The 17,754-nt window shown below is 40.0% G+C and overlaps 1 protein-coding gene across 1 annotated transcript; it reads left to right on the forward strand.

The window, feature by feature from the left end:
- Window positions 1-12,399: 12,399 nt before the first annotated feature.
- On the forward strand, window positions 12,400-17,387 carry TFPI2 (tissue factor pathway inhibitor 2). Its single transcript, XM_004323578.4, has 5 exons — window positions 12,400-12,728; window positions 13,008-13,190; window positions 14,420-14,599; window positions 16,039-16,209; window positions 16,539-17,387. Exons 1-5 carry the CDS (start codon window positions 12,443-12,445, stop codon window positions 16,619-16,621), a joined length of 903 nt encoding a protein of 300 aa, XP_004323626.1. The 5' UTR covers window positions 12,400-12,442; the 3' UTR covers window positions 16,622-17,387.
- Window positions 17,388-17,754: the final 367 nt, after the last annotated feature.

A 17,754-nucleotide genomic window follows, 5' to 3' on the forward strand; every position in this document is an offset into this window, starting at 1 on the left:
ATGTAAAATAGATAGCTAGTGGGAAGCAGCTGCATAGCACAGGGAGATCAGTTCCATGCTCTGTGACGACCTAGTAGGGTGGGATAGGGAGGGTGGGAGGGAGGCTCAAGAGGGAAGGGATATGGGGATATATGTATGCATATAGCTGTTTCACTCTGTTGTACAGCAGAAAATAACACAACATTTTAAAGCAATTATACTCCAATAAAGATGTATTAAAAAAAAATAATATAGAACCTTCAAAAATTATAAAAGTGGAATCTTTAAAAATTATATGTAAATTTATTATATTGAATATATAGTTATATACATATATTCATTTTAATAATAGTGAAAATATAAAATTACAAACTAAAAAAATAAAAGATTCAGATATAATATCATTTAATTACTCTTTTTAAAAAATATTGTTATTGGGGTATAGTTGATTTACAATGTTATGTTAGTTTCAGGTGTACAGCAAAGTGAATCATTTATACATATACATATATCCACTCTTTTTTAGATTCTTTTCCCATATACGCCATTACAGAGTATTGAGTAGAGTTCCTTGTGCTATACAGCAGGTTCTTACTAGTTACCTATTTTATATATTGTAGTGTATATATGTCAATCCCAATCTCATCCCTCCTCCACCTTATCCCCTGGTAACCATAAGTTTGTTTTCTGTATCCACGACTCTACTTCTGTTTTGTAAATAAGTTAATTTGTACCCGTTTTTAGATTCCACAAATAAGCGATATCATATGATATTTGTCTTTCTGTGTCTAACTTACTTCACTCAGTGTAACAATCTCTAGGTCCATCCATGTTGCTGCAAATGGCATTATTTTGTTATTTCTTAATGGCTGAGTAATATTCCATTGTATATATGTACCACATCTTCCTTATCCATTCCTCTGTTGATGGACATTTAGGTTGCTTCCATGTCCTGGCTATTGTAAATAGTGCTGCAATGAACACTGGGGTGCATGTATCTTTTCAAATTATGGTTTTCTCCAGGTATATGCCCAGGAGTGGGATTGCTGGGTCATACGGTAGTTTTATGTTTAGTATTTTAAGGAACCTCCATACTGTTCTGCATAGTGGCTGTACCAATTTACATTCCCACCATCAGTGTAGGAGGGTTCCCTTTTCTCCACACCCTCTCCAGCATTTATTGTTTGTAGATTTTTTTGATGATGGCTATTCTGACCAGTGTGAGGTGATACCTCATTGTAGTTTTGATTTGCATTTCCCTAATAAATAGTGATGTTGAGCATCTTTTCATCTTTTGGCCATGTTATCATTTAATTTCTCTTTGTCCCATTTTGCAGATGAGGCAAAGGTGATCCAGAGAATTGAAATGCCCCAAATCACACAGTTGGTGACAACAGAGCTGGGGATATAACACAAGTGTTTGTTTTCTGGTCTAGGATGTCTTCCACTCTAGCACACTTCTCTCAGTTACCCTCTTCAAACTAGTTTAAAAGAGTAGGTTTGCTTTTTTTTTTTTTTTTTTTTTTTAATATATATATACTCCATCACTCCAGAATTACATAGAGAAAGAAAGCACAGAGTTGACAACCAAGGGCACTAACCACCTCCATCCCCCCAGTGCCTCCACTAACTAGGCCACTTATATTCTAAACTTCCAGGTTGGGCCACCCTCCATGGGAAGACCTAAGAGGGGCTAGATCAGATTGCTGGAACTGTTAGCAAGTATCCCCATTCCCACTTTCACCAGAATATAACGGGAGGACTGGAGACTCATAGACCAACAAGCTAAGGTAGCAGTTACAGCTAATTCAGGGGAGAAACATACCCTCATTAGGTAGAATATATGTCACCTTTTACTTCTTCCTCCATCCTGCACTACTACTATCAGAGGAGCTAAGGCCCAAAAAACCCAAGAAGAGAAGAGGAGGGGGAGAAAGTTCTCAGAGCTGTACCCCATCCACAGAGCACTGGTTCTCAATGGGAGCAATAGTGCCCCCTAGGGGGCCTTTTGAAACTGTCATGTTGTTTATGGTTTTCACTGGTTTTGTAGGTACCGGTTAGGGATGTTGAGGATAGAACTACGTAGAGTAGCTCAGTGTCTCACTAATGTCTTTCAGAGTTTCCATAGGTTTCTTGATAATTTATTTAGAACTAAAACGGCCTAGTGTAAAGTCAAAAGGCTACTTGTTTCCTGTTTGCTTTTACCAATTATAGACTAACGTATTTTGAAGTAAGAAAACTTGACTAGGGCTTCCCTGGTGGTGCAGTGGTTAAGAATTCACCTGCCAATGCAGGGGACACGGGTTCGAGCCCTGGTCCAGGAAGATCCCACATGCCATGGAGCAACTAAGCCCGTGTGCCACAACTACTAAGCCTGTGCTCTAGAGCCCGCGTGCCGTAACTACTGAATGTGCGTGCCACAGCTACTGAAGCCCACATGCCTAGAGCCCGTGCTCCACAACAAGAGAAGCCACCGCAGTGAGAAGCCCACGCACCACAATGAAGAGTAGTCCCTGCTCGACGTAGCTAAAGAAAGTCCACGCTCAGCAACGAAGACCCAATGCAGCCAAAAATAAATAAATAAATAAATTTATTAAAAAAAAAAAGAAAACTTGACTAATAAAATATTTAACTTATAAGGGCTATATTAGGGGAAATTATTAAAATTAATTTTTAAAAGTCCTTTGTTTTATACAGAGGGTCAATCACAGATTCTTTGAAATAGAAATGTTAGCACTTTAAATATGTTGATTCATAAACATTCAGTTTGACACATTTTTTCCAGAAACAAATCCACTCTGTTATGTACAATAAGCTTGTAATCATATGGGTATAAATTTTGTCTCATACTGTTCTTTTTCATCCTGACATTATACTTGGGACTATTAAAGAATAACAGCTAACATTTTATTCATTCATTCAACAAATATTTACCAAGTGCTATTATGTGCCAGACACTATTCTAGATGCTTGAGGGTAGAGCAGAGAAAAAAAAATCAGAAAACTTTGCCTACAGGGAACTTACAGTCTAATGAAGGAGACAGGCAATGAATAAGGTTAAAAAAAAATTAAATGAGGCAATATAGTGTGATAAGTCCTAAGGAGAAAAATAAAACAGAGAAGGAACAGGAAGTGTCAAGAGAAGTATTTCAATTATTGAGAGAGTGGCCAGGGCAGGCTTCTCTGAGACAATGCTATTTGAATGAAGACCTGAAGGAGTGAGCCATGAATGCTTATTGCTTATTGATTATTACTGATTATAAGAGAAGATTATTCCAGGGAGCAGTGAGCTAGTACGACTGGGAGGAGCCAAGTGAATATGGGGAAGAGTAGTTTATGGTATCAGTGATCACGTGGGTCTTTCGGGCCATTGTAAAGACTCTGGATTCACTCAGTGACTTAGGGAACACTGGAGGGTTTTGAGTAATAGAGTGATACTATCTGTCATATATTTTAGTAGCATTATTCTGGCAGCTATTTTGAGGCTAGACCATAGAGGGCAAGGGTAGAAGCAGAGAAGAGACAATTTCGGTTATTAAGGTGAGACATGATGGTGGCTAAAACCAGGGTAATAGCAGTGGAGGTGGGGATGGGTGGTGAGATTCTAAATATATTTTGAAAGTAGAGATAATAGGATACGCTGAGAGATCAAAAGTCAAGAAAAAGTCAAGATAACATCAATGATTTGGGTCTGAACAAATGAAGAAGGAATGCTGTTTCCTGAGACGAGGAAGACTTGAGAAGGGGAATCCCATGTTTAAGATGCTTGTTACACATTCATTTGAATGGGCAGTCTGGAGTTGAGGGGAAAGGCCAGAGCTTAGGAGAGAGCCATGAGAATGGATGGGAATACCCAGGATGAATAGGAAAGAGAAGAGAACAAAGGATTAAACACTAACCCTCTAAAGGGAGGGAGATGAGACAAAATTAATAAAGGAAAGTGAGTTTGTTGTGATGATTAGTTAATAACTTTTGAGCATTCACCATGTGCCAAGACACTGTGCTGAACACACATATGCAATACCTCTATCGCTTTATATCTGTATGTAGCTACTCTTCTTCCTTCTGTCTTTGTACGTGGACCAATAAAATGATAGCAGCTAACAAGCATGTGTTTATTCAGCAAATATTTATTGAGTAACTACCACAGACCAGGCACTCTTGATTGCTAGGGGTTGAAGCAGCAAACAAAATCAACTTTCTTATCTCTTACTGTGTTTATACTACATCACTCTATAAATCATTCTTTTCAGCTGAGGGTTTTTTTCTTATCACATAAAAGGTAGTTTGTATTTGGGGTTTTTTCTTCCATCTAATCAAGTTGATCACACATTTTATCATATTTCATTTTTCAAAGCCAGTTGCGGGGAGAATGGATACATGTATATGTATGGCTGAGTCCCTTTGCTATACACCTCAAACTATCACAACATTGTTAATCGGCTATACTCCAACATAAAAAAAAAAAAAGCCAGTTGCTTTTGTATATATTGCTATTTTTGTTACATGAATACCAATCTCTCTCAACCTATAGCCTATACTTAAGACACATGTGACTCATAGACATTCAAATATATTCTATGACAACTCGCTTTCTTCCCCAGGGCAACTCTATTTCTCTGTTTCTACTGAGCCAGATGGGTTTTCAAGACATTTGGAAAGAAGTGTGATTGTGGCAATAATAAGTAATTCGTTTGTTCCACAGACATTTATGAGATCCTACTTTCCAGGTCTTGTTCTTAGCATCGGGATACAATGGTGAGTATGACAGGTAAGTTTCCTGTTCTCATAGAACTTATATAATAGTGAGAGGATTAGACAAGTCAAATTAAAATAATAAACATAGTGATTTCAAATGATAAAGCTATAAGGATAGTTTGTGATACCATGAAGTCATAAGGAGTGACTGAGATATTGGGCAACATCATATAGGCTGATTAGAGGTAGTGCCAGTGGGACCAACACCCAAATGCCGAGAAGGAGTCAGTGAAGTAAAGATCAGGAGATGAGCATTTCATGCAGGGATAAGGGCTAAGCAGAGGGAACAGCTCATGCAAAGGACCCGAGGTGGGAACGAACTTCTATGAGGAGAATAAAACACACAGTGTAACTTGAGTCTAGTAAGGTCAAGAAAGAGTGATGGGATGAGGTCAGTAAAGGGAGACAGTGGTCAGATCCCATAGTCACTCAGTTAGTGACTTCCACGGTGAGAAATAAATGAGGAGCTAAATGGGGGGCTTTATTTTTATTTTGAAGGCGTCAGGTGTTATGACACAGTCTAATGTGTTAAAAATACTCTGCTCTGTGGGGTTTAATGGAGAACTAAAGTGGAAACTGGGAGTTTCCACTAACCTAACATAATGGTCCCATAAGAACAGATAGATTTGAATTAAACTGGTGACTGTAGATATAAAGAGATACGGGCAAATTAAAAACGTGATTTGGAGGTAGAATTGACAGGACTATTGATAGACTGGGCAATGAATGGATGGGAGGTGTTAAGAATGATTCCAGAGTTTTTAGCTTGAGAATCCAAGTGTGTCATTTACAGAAATGAGGAAGACTGGGGGTTATCACCAACACTCCAGTTTAGGACATATAGCATTTGAGATGCCTGTTAGACATCCAAGTGGATATGTTAAGTAGATAAAAGTGTTTGGAATCCAGTGGTGAGATCGAGACTATCCATAAATATATGTATATGTATGTGTATGTAAAGTTTATGTGTATATGTACTTGAAATCACATAAGGAGAGAGTAGAGTTAGAGCCTTGAGTCAGCCCAACCTTTAATTGGCAGGCAGAGGAGAAGGATAAATTGATTGAAAAGCAGTCAACTATGTAGGAAAAAGCCAAAAGAATGTGGTATGGTAAAGACTAAAAAAAAGGCATTTCAAGAATGACGAAGGATTTGAAATTGTTAAATACTGCTGAGAGGTTAAACACAATGCAGATGGAAAAATGTGGTCTTTGGTGACCTTAGGGCCAGCTGCTTTGTCATACGTATTGAGAGGTCCAGTAAGATGTGGCAACATGATGAGTTGCTCTTGACAAGAGCACTTCCTGTTCTTCCTCTTCCCAGTATGAAAGTTTACTGAGTGGAATGTGGGAAAAAAGGGAGAGGAAGTGGAGCCAGAGAGCGAAGATAACATTTTTGATAAGTTTTGCTGGGAGAGGGAGCAGTGAAGTGGGGTCCTTACAGGAAAGGGATGTAGAATCAAATAAGAATTTTAAGTTTGGGATGAAAAAGAATCAGAGATAGAGCACTCCAAATGGAAACGTAAAACCTGGGTGTATGTGCTGAATGTCGCAGAGGAGTGAGTGAAGTCCTTGAGAAGGCAAGAGAGGAAAGGAGCCAGAGCAGTAGCCAAGGGGTTGGTCTCTGACCAGACCAGCGCATGCCCTCCACTGCAAGAAAAAGCAAGACAGAGAATACAGGACATTCAGTTGCCCAGTAGGAACAGCTGACCCTTCTCTGGCTGGTTCAGTATATCTAGTCCAGACTAGTGTACTCAATTCTCTTCTAATACAGACATTTCAGTTCAATTCAGTTTTTCCCTCAGCTAATAGATAGTCAATAAGAGGAAAAAAATAGTGGTAGTGCTAGGAGATGTACGCCCATTTCAAACTGCAACTAATGTTTTCTCCTGCCCCCAAATGGCAGGTTGTCCCTCCTGTGTGATTTAATATACAAAGTTTTTCTACATAAAGCTAGAACAAATGAACATTTGGAGGGCTTATGACACTTTAGTAAGTAATGTATAAGCAACATGAAATTTGGGTTAGAGTATAAAAATAACAAGGCATTTTCATGAAAGGGTATCTTTATACTTGAAAGGTCAAGATCCATTACTTACTGCTAAATATAACCCTGATAATAAGGTCTTCAGGGATTAACTCTCTCAATCCTCTAATCTGATTACCAACTTTGGCAGATGTTTCTCTTAGAGCATTAGAGCAATGTATTAAATTGTAGCTATCTGTTAGTTCTCAATTATAAACTTCATGTTTGAAGTAAAAGGAAATCTGAGATAGAGCTGTCCACGTACTGAACGAGGGTCACGAGCACATGCTCTATATAATGAACCTGGCTTTGGTCCCCACTAATGTGGAAGAAAAGGATCTGTGCACAGAGACCAGGGGACCAGAATTCAGACTGCTAGTTGTATAGTTTTGACCAAGTCACGTATCTATCTAAAGCTTCAGCTTCTTCATTTGCAGAGTGGGGAGAATAAAGTACCTGTCTCAAGTAGTTATCGTGGGGGGTTTAATGAGCTAATGAATGCAAGGTACAATGCAAACTCTCAATAATAAACATTTTATCCAGTATTGTAGTTATTGCTATTGAGGTTTCCACATGGTATACAAGAGTTAGGGGAAAATTTCCCCTTCTTCCCCCATTCTTAATGTGTCACTCTCTAGTGGACTGGTAACCCCAGCTAGAATTCTGGGTAGGTGGTGAAGCTGCATTATGCCAGAAAAGTCTTGGATAAAATAGTCCAAAATCTGTTCCAACCTTCTGTGTGCCCTACATAGTTAAATGTGCAGCACCTGAGTGAGAAAAAAGATGGTCCGCATCCTACGTAGGCACGACCTTTGAGGGAACATACATCTAGGAAGAAGAGAAAGGGGGTTTCTGAGATCCTGCCCTTCTGCAGAAGGCAATGCTTTGTCATAACCACAGCTGCTAAAAGAACCAACCAAAGCAACTAGCTGATGAAGAAAAGTGTCTGTGTCCCACAGGCACTGAAGATGTAATGTGAGATATGTTTGTGTGGATTGGTTTTTATTTCTAATTGAACTCTTGCTTAAGTTTTATTTATTTCATCCTCCATAGTCCCATAGAACCTGGTACATATTTTTAATATTATAATAAGAACACTATATTGTGACTGGGTCATAGAGTGTTCATCTGTCTACCCTATTTTGCCGTGAGATCCCTAATGTGTTTATTCATCTTTGTATCCCAAATGTGCACAAAGGCACAAAGTTGGGCACGTTTTAAATGTTTAATCTGCTTATTTTTAAAATAGGTGAATGAAAGAATGGCCATGGTAAGAGACACATTATACACTCCATTATCTTGTTCTGCCTAGGGAGAAGGAGAATAATAAAATTAGGCATGGGGAATGTCTCATCTTCTAAGTGACTCCACTTTATTACAACACTGACAAATGCACTCTGTGTCCGACAGAGGGTGCATTAGAGCAAACATTTCCTACAAGGCCCAACCCGCTGGAAAAATGTCTAGTTGGTGAAGGAGCTGTCTAAACTTTAACAGAACTCTCATGACCCCTAATCTCTCAGAAGAGATTAACTGCCTTTCTTAGCAGATGTGCAAACTCCTTGTTAGTGCCAGCTGGACTCATTTCAGATTTTATTTTGACAGGGCTAAACTAACGGGCAGCAAGAACTTTGTTTATTCAGAAGTTATCAGTGGGCTTCCCTGGTGGTGCAGTGGTTGAGAGTCCGCCTGCCGATGCAGGGGACACGGGTTCGTGCCCCGGTCCGGGAAGATCCCACATGCCGCGGAGCGGCTAGGCCCATGAGCCATGGCTGCTGAGCCTGCGCGTCCGGAGCCTGTGCTCCGCAACGGGAGAGACCACAACAGTAAGAGGCCCGCATACCGCAAAAAAAAAAAGAAGTTATCAGTGTAACTCCTTAAGTGACTATGTTATGTTATACACAACCCCAAATCACTGGGCTAAATTAATTCTCCTCATTCACTCGTAAGTTAGACATGCCACCTCTCCCTAAGGTATCTGACAGAGAGGAAGACCATCTATCTCAATCTTTTCTTTAAATTCACGGTCACCTTTCAAGACCGTGGAGCTCTCAGAGGGTAGAACAGCATGCTCAAGGCTTGGGAATTCTAGGAGCTACTGTGTTCCAAGTCACCTTCACATCCACTTGTTATGGGTCCCATGCGGGGGAGGGTGTGGAGAAGAACAGAGGCAAGGATCTGACACTTCAAAGCTGCTCCTGAACTCATGGGAGCCTTTGTGTGTTTCAATTCTGGAGTTTAGTGTTCTGCTCTACGGTCTTGATACAGTAGAAAGAGCTTAGGTCTGGGTATGTCAGAAAGAATACAAGACTGAGTGAGTATCAGGAATGTGGGTTCTAGTCTCAGCTCTGCCAACAAACTAAGGTAATTAAACATGACCAGCCATTTTATCTTTCTAGGTCTCAATTTGTAAATGTAAAATAAAAATACTGGAACAGATGGTATTGATAGTTCTCTTCAGCATTCAAATTATAAGAATTCCATGCCTTATTTTACAGAGATCTAAACTATTTTGAGCCTCTGTCTTTAGCTGCAGCCACTAGAGCTGTCACTTGGTCTGGCAATGACAAATCAATCTGGGTGACGGTTCTTCCCTGATCCCTCCAGCCTTGTACTTCCTGTTGACTTTGGATTAAGGAATTCTTTTCCTCAGCTGTGGTAACCTTTTGGCCTAGACACTGGTTTAAGGAAATAGAAGTACTCTGACATCCCTATGGGGAGGCTGATCGTGGTGGTCACATGGCTACTTCCACATAATCCTAAGGATAAATCCAGTAATTTAAAGTAGTCCCAGGAATTTTAGATTCCTCCTATATAGGAAAATATCTTTTTCATGGATATAAAAATACTCAAGTGTTTTGCAATTGAGGAGTAATTTCCTTCCTGATCATCTGGCTTGACAATCTCAAAATTCTGACTCCCCCCACTTGTTCACTTCTCCTTCCCTGTCCCTACTCAGCGGTCACAGAGGTGTTAGAGATGCACCCTATTTGGCATAGAACAAGGGAGGAAACTAACATTTCTAGAGAACTTCTGAATACAGATTTCAACCTGTGTCTATAGACTCCATACCACGGAGGGGTGAAAAGCCTGGTTTTGAACCCCTCCGCCTCCATCTGTTACACAGCAGGCCTGAGTGGACTGAGTATCTGCTGGGGCTGAGAGAACCCTGAAGCTCATTTCCCCAGAAGAGACTATCACAAAGTGGTATCTGATTGTGTGACACCTTCCTACGTGGAGAGGTGACCTCTGAGCACAGCCAAAGAGGAGAGCTGATGGGAGCAAGGCCAGTTCATGCTGCTGTGTTTCTTGATTGTGGCTAATGCTCCATCTTAAAATGCTCTGCCGAGGCTTTCAGTGGTAACTGCGACATGGGACAATTCCGATGGATTCTGTGCCTGTATGTGAGGAGCACGTCTCTCAGAGTTCCTAGGCGCTTTCCCGTTAATCCTTATAGCACACTTGTACGGGACAGTGATTATATCCATTTCACAGATAAGAAAACTGAGGCTCTGAGATTTTATGTAACTTGTCCAAAGGAACAAGGAATAAAATCCAGGTTTCCTCAGACTCCCAAGTCTGCTTTCCCATTGCACTATGCAATTTCCCAAAATAATCTGCCCTAATTCCAAAGATTTCTCTTTCTACATAAAGCAAAAGATGATTAAAAACTGCCAGCAGCTGAGAACAAAGAACAGAAGTGACAATAGTTAATGCTAAATGATAAGTCTGACTGACTCTCTGTCCTTGAATTTGTTTTAGTCCGTTTCGGAGATATATTTAATCATATTCAGAAGAATGGAAATAGGTTAAGTTTGACGTTGAATTAGCTTTTCTTCCAAACATGATCCTGTATAAACGTGTGGTAAAATTTTCCTCCCCTAATAATATTTGGGAGGTATTGGGAAGGTCTTATCTGATTCTCATATGAGTGTGTTTTTCCAAAACCAGCTGGCTGCCGCAGGGCTTGGCGTGCGGGAGTCAGCTCACACTGGCTCTGGTGAACTGATTGTACCCATCTATTTCCAACTCTGGCAGCTTGAAATCAAGCCAAAGTGAGAGCATTTACTCCATGGAAATCAGTAAAATATACAAACCACCAATCGCCCCCCCCGCCGCCCCACCGCCCTTTTTTTTCTCCTGGTGAGCTTGTTGTTAAACATGTATCCTTACATCTCTGTCATTCTTAATCATAGATATCTAGTAATCTGACAGCATAAATGACACAGTATTTCCAGACCAGGTTAGTTTTCCTAGGAATATGGTTCTCTGTCATGACATCAGGATAACTGAAAACTGGCCCAAGGGGTTATAGTGTGAAAACATCCCAGACGATTAACTCGCTGTAAGCACAGAGATTCTCAGAAACTTGAAAGAGAATTCCTGTAAACTCCCTCCAGTATCTTTAGGAGAAGCCAAGGATAATTATTCCCTTAAGAATATTAAATAGAGCAAGAGGAAAAGGGGGAGGAAGGGAAGACACATTCATCAAGAGAACCCATTAAAATGTTCTCCAAAAATATCCTTGATATTTCATGTAAAATCCCAGTGTAGATAATTTGTTTTGTATAGATAAAAAGTTAGGCTCAGGCTAATATATCAAAGGAACAATTAACTATAATAGATGCACTGACACTAAGAAATGTATGGGAAGGGGCTGATCTGGCCAAAGCTTCAGGATCCCCCCTAAGGCCACCTCTCTTTGGACTTTCATGTTCCAGCTCCAAAAACATAGTTAAAACACTAACACATAGCTGATGGCGGTGTAAAATGGTATAATCATTCTGGAAAACTGTCTGGCAGTTTCTAATATTTTAAAATATTTTACTTGAGAGTAATAAAATTTGTTTGCACACACAAAGCAGCTTTATTCATAGTTGCCCCAAATAGAAATAACACAAATGTCCAATAATAGGACCTTTGTTGTATACTCATACATTGGAAGACTGCTCAACACTTACAAGGAACAAACTCTACAATAGCATGTGTGTCTTAAAAATGGTAGTGGAGTAAAAGAAGTACAAAACAGTAAATATCTTATGATTCCATTTGCATGAGATTTACAACAGGTGAAACCAATCTGTGGTGCTCAGAATGGTTGCCCCTGGCCTGGGGTTGGAAGGATTGACTGGGAAAGGGTTTGAGAGAATGTTCTGGGGTGATGGAAATGTTTAATTCTTGATTGGAGTGGTGATTACAAGGGTATATATAGTTGTCAAAACTGATCCAACTGTAATATTATGAACCTTTTATGAAATGTAAATTAGAGCTCGATTGAAATATGAATGTGTATATCTATGTATAAAGGTAAAGAAATACATATACTTAAATTTCTATTAAAGGGTCTAATGCAATGAGCCCAGCTCCCCTTGGCCCTGTGAATTTCACACTTTCTGCCCTTCAAAGACCTGGACTTTGTGCTTTCAAAGTGTGGATTCAAGCTTCAGCGTGATGCTGCAAGTTGGAACCTTGTGCAATCACACCCAGGTCATTTCCCTCTAGCCTGTGGACTTCCCATCTCTGACACAATGCCCCATCTGGTCATCCCCGCTCGGCCACTGGAGAAAGTTTGGGAGGCAGGTTCAACTTGGTGGGGAATTCCTCTCCCCGCCCAACCCCCACCCACCGCCGCACACACTCTCCAGCGTCCAGGGGGCGGCAGGGTCAGCGCTCTCAGGGCATGAATCAGTCTCCCCTCCAGGCTCCGCAAAGGCACGCTCCGCCCTGTCCCAGGTCAGAAGGACGCTCACCCTACATAAAGCAGCGGCACCCACCACGCTGGAACTCAGACTGCCTCGAGGTTGGACGCTGTGCACCTTCCTCCCGCTGGCACATTCTGGGGACGCCTCACCCCACGGGCGGCTTGAATCCAGACACCATGTACTCTGTTCGCCCCCTCCAGCTGGTGGTTCTGCCGCTGCTCCTGGTGGGAACTGCGCTGGGAGATGCTCCTCAAGCGCCGCCAGGTATCTCCCTGCCCAGGGGACCCCCTTATCGCCCCGGCCAGGCGGCGAGGGCTCCGCGGACCCCTGCACTCGCTCTCTGTGCCCCGCTTTCCCCGATCCCTGCCGTGCACCACGCAACGGGGCACTTGCACCCAAGTTTGCACTTTCTTTCTCTGCAGATGCCCTTCTGCTGTGCTGGGAAGCTGCCGGGACAGAACTCCCCGGGAAGCTTCTCCCTCCGCGGAGATGTGGCTGACCTCCTTCTCTCACTCTCTGGCTCTCCTTCTGCCCCTCCTGTAGGAAATAACGCGGAGATCTGCCTCCTACCCCCGGACGAAGGGCCCTGCCGGGCCCGGATCCCCAGTTACTACTATGACAGGTATACGCAGAGCTGCCGCGAGTTCATGTATGGGGGCTGCGAGGGCAATGCCAACAATTTCGAAACTTGGGAGGCCTGCGATGAAGCTTGCTGGAGGATACAGAGTAAGTGCTCGCACGCACACTCAGGACTCTTGTGCTGCTCCTTGCACTGAAGGGCTAGTAGTAACTTAGCTTATTTTCCAGATCCCATCTTCTACAGTAAGTTTTAGCCTGAATTTTCTCAAATATTAAGGCTTTTAATGCTTTTCAGTTTACCACAAGTGATCACAAAGTTTACAACGCCTAAGACATCTCCTCTCTCCTAACTGGCATTTATCATAATTCACTGCGTGTGCAGACTCAGGAAAAGATTTCACCAGTAAGATGTAACACTGCAAGAGTATAATGTATTAGGTGCAACATAAGGGCTTGTCTGTATTTATTATAGTTCTAAACCTATGGTTTTTATGCCTCCTTGAGAATAGCATTTTCTCGTGTCCACTATCTATCAATCTGAAATACTTTTAGTGGATTTTGTTATTAAAGTGTGATTTAGCTAATTATAACCTTATTTTTGTCCCCGATACCCCATCAGGTCTTAGATTAGTAGAGAGATATAGTGGAGATTCATGATGCTGTTTTCGATTTTATTTTAATTATGTTTATTATCTCTGTTAAGGCCTGTAACAGAACCTGGGGCTCTGCTATTCAAGGAATTGAGCCAGGGAAAAATGTGTATTCCTACGAATAAGTTTGATTAACTTCGTATGTAGAAACAATCAGAATACTCTGAGAGAACAGTCTTTCCACTGAAGTTGAAAATTTATCATAGCCGAGCCAAGTCTGGAGACACTGTTAAAAAAAAAAAAAAAGCCGAATCCAGTTGCCTCTCAGTGTCTGTGGGGATTGGTTCCAGGACCCCACCCCACCCATACCAAGATCCACAGCGTTTGTCTATAACATATGCACATCCTCCCTTATACTTTAAATCATCTCTAGATTACTTATAATGCCTAATACAACATAAATGCTAGGCATATAGTTGCCACCATAGGACAAATTTAAGTTTCGCTTTTTTTTTTTTTTGAACTTTCTGGAATTTTTTTTCCTGAATATTTTCTGTCTGGGGTTGGTTGAATCTGTGGATTCTGGACCCAGGGATACAAGGTCTCACTGTAACTGGACTAGTGGGCAGTCTTTTGGGGGTTTACTAGCCCAGCACTAAATATGATGCCTTCCCCCACTCCACCCTGGCCACCACCAGTTGTTTCTGAAAATACAGTCAAGTTTTGAAAGTAATACCAAGAAGGTTAAATTTTTACTAACATTGTTTTATGCTCTTCTTGTCCTAGAAGTTCCCAAGATTTGCCGGTTGGAAGTCAGTAAGAGGCAGTGTGGGGAGCTCAGAGAAGTGTATTTCTTCAATCTAAGTTCCATGGCATGTGAAAAATTCATATCTGGCGGGTGTCACAGCAGTGAGAACCGGTTCCCGGATGAAGCTACTTGTATGGGCTTCTGTGCACCAAAGAAAGGTAAATATTCTTTTTACAGTGTTTCTATTTCATTTCTTTATTAAGGCTTTAGGGTGAAAAAGTTAACAATTTGATGTGGAATGAACATGGTTTGCGTTCTGGTGATTTCACATATAATATGATATCAATCTTCACACTATTGCCCTGTGAGGGAGTATTATTATCCCCTGTTCTACATATTAGAGTGCAAGCTAGAAGTTAACAACTTGCCAAGTTCTCAGGGCTGGAAAGTGACAAAGCTATGATTCAAGTTTTGCTTCCTCTTCTGCATTGTTTCTTTTTTTTTTTTTCTTTTTTTCTTTTTTTTTTTTTTTTTTGCGGTACACGGGCCTCTCACTGTTGTGGCCCCTCCCGTTGCGGAGCACAGGCTCCGGACGCGCAGGCCCAGCGGCCATGGCTCACGGGCCCAGCCGCTCCGCCGCATGTGGGATCTTCCCGGACCGGGGCACGAACCCATGTCCCCTGCATCGGCAGGCGGACTCTCAACCACTGCGCCACCAGGGAAGCCCTGCATTGTTTCTTTAGAACTATTTCTCATCTACGTAATTTACACGTAAAAAATTACAATCTTCATTAATGACATGACCTCAGGTTTGTATGAAATCAGTTGTATATATGAGATAGTGTGATAGAAAGACTTCATGGTGAAACCTGAAAATTTCTAAAGTTTTTGGTTAGATTTCTGTGTTCTTTAGTAGTTACAAATTGTAGCACAAATTGATCTCTATCCCTCTTTTCTCTCTTCCCCATTGCTTACCTACATTCCCCCCACACAATCCCTAAAACCATGGGTTACTTGGGTAGTATGTAATGTTTGTACAGGCATTTTCCGTAGGCATAGCAGAGACACGTACACAGAGATAAATAAGTTCAACAAACAAGGAAAACTTGCTTTGGCAGAGACTTTGATAAAGCTCTGTAGCTATACAGTGTTGAATATGCAAAATCTTGAATTAATGAGGAGATGGTTCTTGCTGGCGTTCTTTTAAATTGTTTATGTAAATGTAAGTGTTCCAGTGGCTACCTGGGAATTAGATACATGTATTCTTGATTAATAATGGAAGGAGAGCTGATAAAAACATTTAAAATAAAACTACCAACACAAGAGAGTTTACCAAAGCATGTCACATATTTTCCCATGAAATGTAGCCCATTTTTACCTGTCCATATCTGTTTTTCGGGTTTAATTTCTTTACACATTCAAACGATACAAGGATATAGCTTGATATTCTGTCCACTTTATAAAAATTTAGAGTTAACAAAATATGGCATGTCAGCTGTTTTGAAATTCAAGGCACACTTTTTAAATGGCGTAGTATATTTTGGATTCAGAACGAAGCTTCTATGGGATTAGATTTTCTTCAGTTACTTCAGTAATCAGCACAGTTTAGTAAATCTGCTATTACTGCATTTTTAATTTTATTTTCTTTTTCATTAAGGTCCATCATTTTGCTATAGTCCAAAAGATGAGGGACTATGCTCTGCTAATGTAACTCGCTATTATTTTAATCCAAGACACAAAGCCTGTGAGGCCTTCACCTATACTGGCTGTGGAGGGAATAACAATAACTTTGTTAACGTGAAGGACTGCAAACGCATTTGTGTAAAAGGTAGTGGATTTTTTTCTTATTCAATTTTTAAACTAACTTTATAAATAACTCATAAGCAAAATTATATTTTGATGTATCCATTTTACTAATAACATATTGCCATTTCTAGACTACTTCTACATAGATAGCGCTTTAGTACTGGTCAGTTTTGTCAAAATGCTTATACTGGCTAGGTAGAGTGTTATTGACTAAGTGGATAGTGAGTAAAACTGACTTTATAATCATTAAAATTAAGATGAGGTGAGTTTGTAAGCATGTCGTAAGTGGTGATTTATAGCGAGCCTACAGACTGGGTAATATGATGTTTATTTTTATTTTGTTGACCTTAGCCTTGAAAAAGGGAAAGAACAAGAAGATGCCAAAGCTTCTCTTTGCAAGTAGAAGACTGAAAATTAAGAAGAAGCGATTTTAACCCTTTTTTTTTTCCGTATGTCATCTTGTGAATGCCTTTATGATTATATCTGAAGGATAATATGGTAACACAAGTAAGCGAATCATTAGTGATTTATTCACCAGTTCTTATGTTATATTTTTAAATTTGTGTATTTTTTATACATAACTAGCTGCTATTCAAATGCGAATCTATTATTTTAAATTTAATGTTCAACTATTTTTTTATGAGGTTAAATTCTTGCTGTGCATAAGATATAAAAGCAAATATGACTCACCCAGTTCTTGGGGTTGCTCTCCCTGATTTCAGAAGATGATAGTAACTGAAAAATATAAGACAATATAATCATATTCTTTTAACACATAGGATTATAAAAAGGACCAGCAAATATATTTAATTTTGCATTTAAAAGTTAGATTATATTTTGGGGCCAAGGAGACAAACTTGCAGACTTACCAACACTTCAAAAAATGTTACAAATGCTACTATGTAGACACTGCTAACTTATTTCTATTTCTACAGTGTCATTTAAAAGATAATAAAATAAAGTAACTTTTTTGACTGAATTAAAAAGCTAGTAAAGTAATTACAACGAGAAATGCACTCCTCGGGTAGGGGTGGGGGGATTCTCTGTCTCTCTCTCTCTTCAGCTATCCATCCATCCCCACTCAGCGTTAAGTTGTTAAAATTTTTGTACTGTTCAAGGTGCTTATTTATACTATACCAGAGACAATGCATAAATTTAATAATTTAAATTCCACTAATAAAATATTCCTGATAAATATGATCATCCCATTTTAAACAGTTTTTTTCTTTCTCTGTAACAACAAGATTTTTTAAAATTCCTACATTTTCTTGGCAAGATTAATGTTTAAAAGTATGCCCCTGATATGGCCAAATTATAAGTACATTTGCCCTTTTCTTGAGCAATGCCTCCTTTAAAAATCTATCCCAAAGGTATTGTGACAAAAAAAAACCCCAAAATGCTAATATGCTGTAGTTGATATATTATTTGGAATAACTGAAAACTGGAAACAAACCAGATACTCATCAATAGGGGGTTGGTTGAAGAAATTATGGATGAAAAATCAGCAAATTATCTATATGTGGATATCATCTGATCCTCAGGATACATTAAAGAAAAACAGGGTCTA

The sequence above is a fragment of the Tursiops truncatus genome, chromosome 9, assembly GCF_011762595.2.
Source record: "Tursiops truncatus isolate mTurTru1 chromosome 9, mTurTru1.mat.Y, whole genome shotgun sequence".
Classification (NCBI taxonomy): domain Eukaryota; kingdom Metazoa; phylum Chordata; class Mammalia; order Artiodactyla; family Delphinidae; genus Tursiops; species Tursiops truncatus.

Excerpts from the sequence above, each read along its gene's own strand:
- TFPI2 (XM_004323578.4), top strand. The coding sequence starts at position 12,443 with ATGAATCAGTCTCCCCTCCAGGCTCCGCAAAGGCACGCTCCGCCCTGT. Across the intron at positions 13,191-14,419 it reads AGCTTGCTGGAGGATACAGA|AAGTTCCCAAGATTTGCCGG; the intron begins GTAAGTGCTCGC and ends TTCTTGTCCTAG. Across the intron at positions 14,600-16,038 it reads CTTCTGTGCACCAAAGAAAG|GTCCATCATTTTGCTATAGT; the intron begins GTAAATATTCTT and ends TTTTTCATTAAG.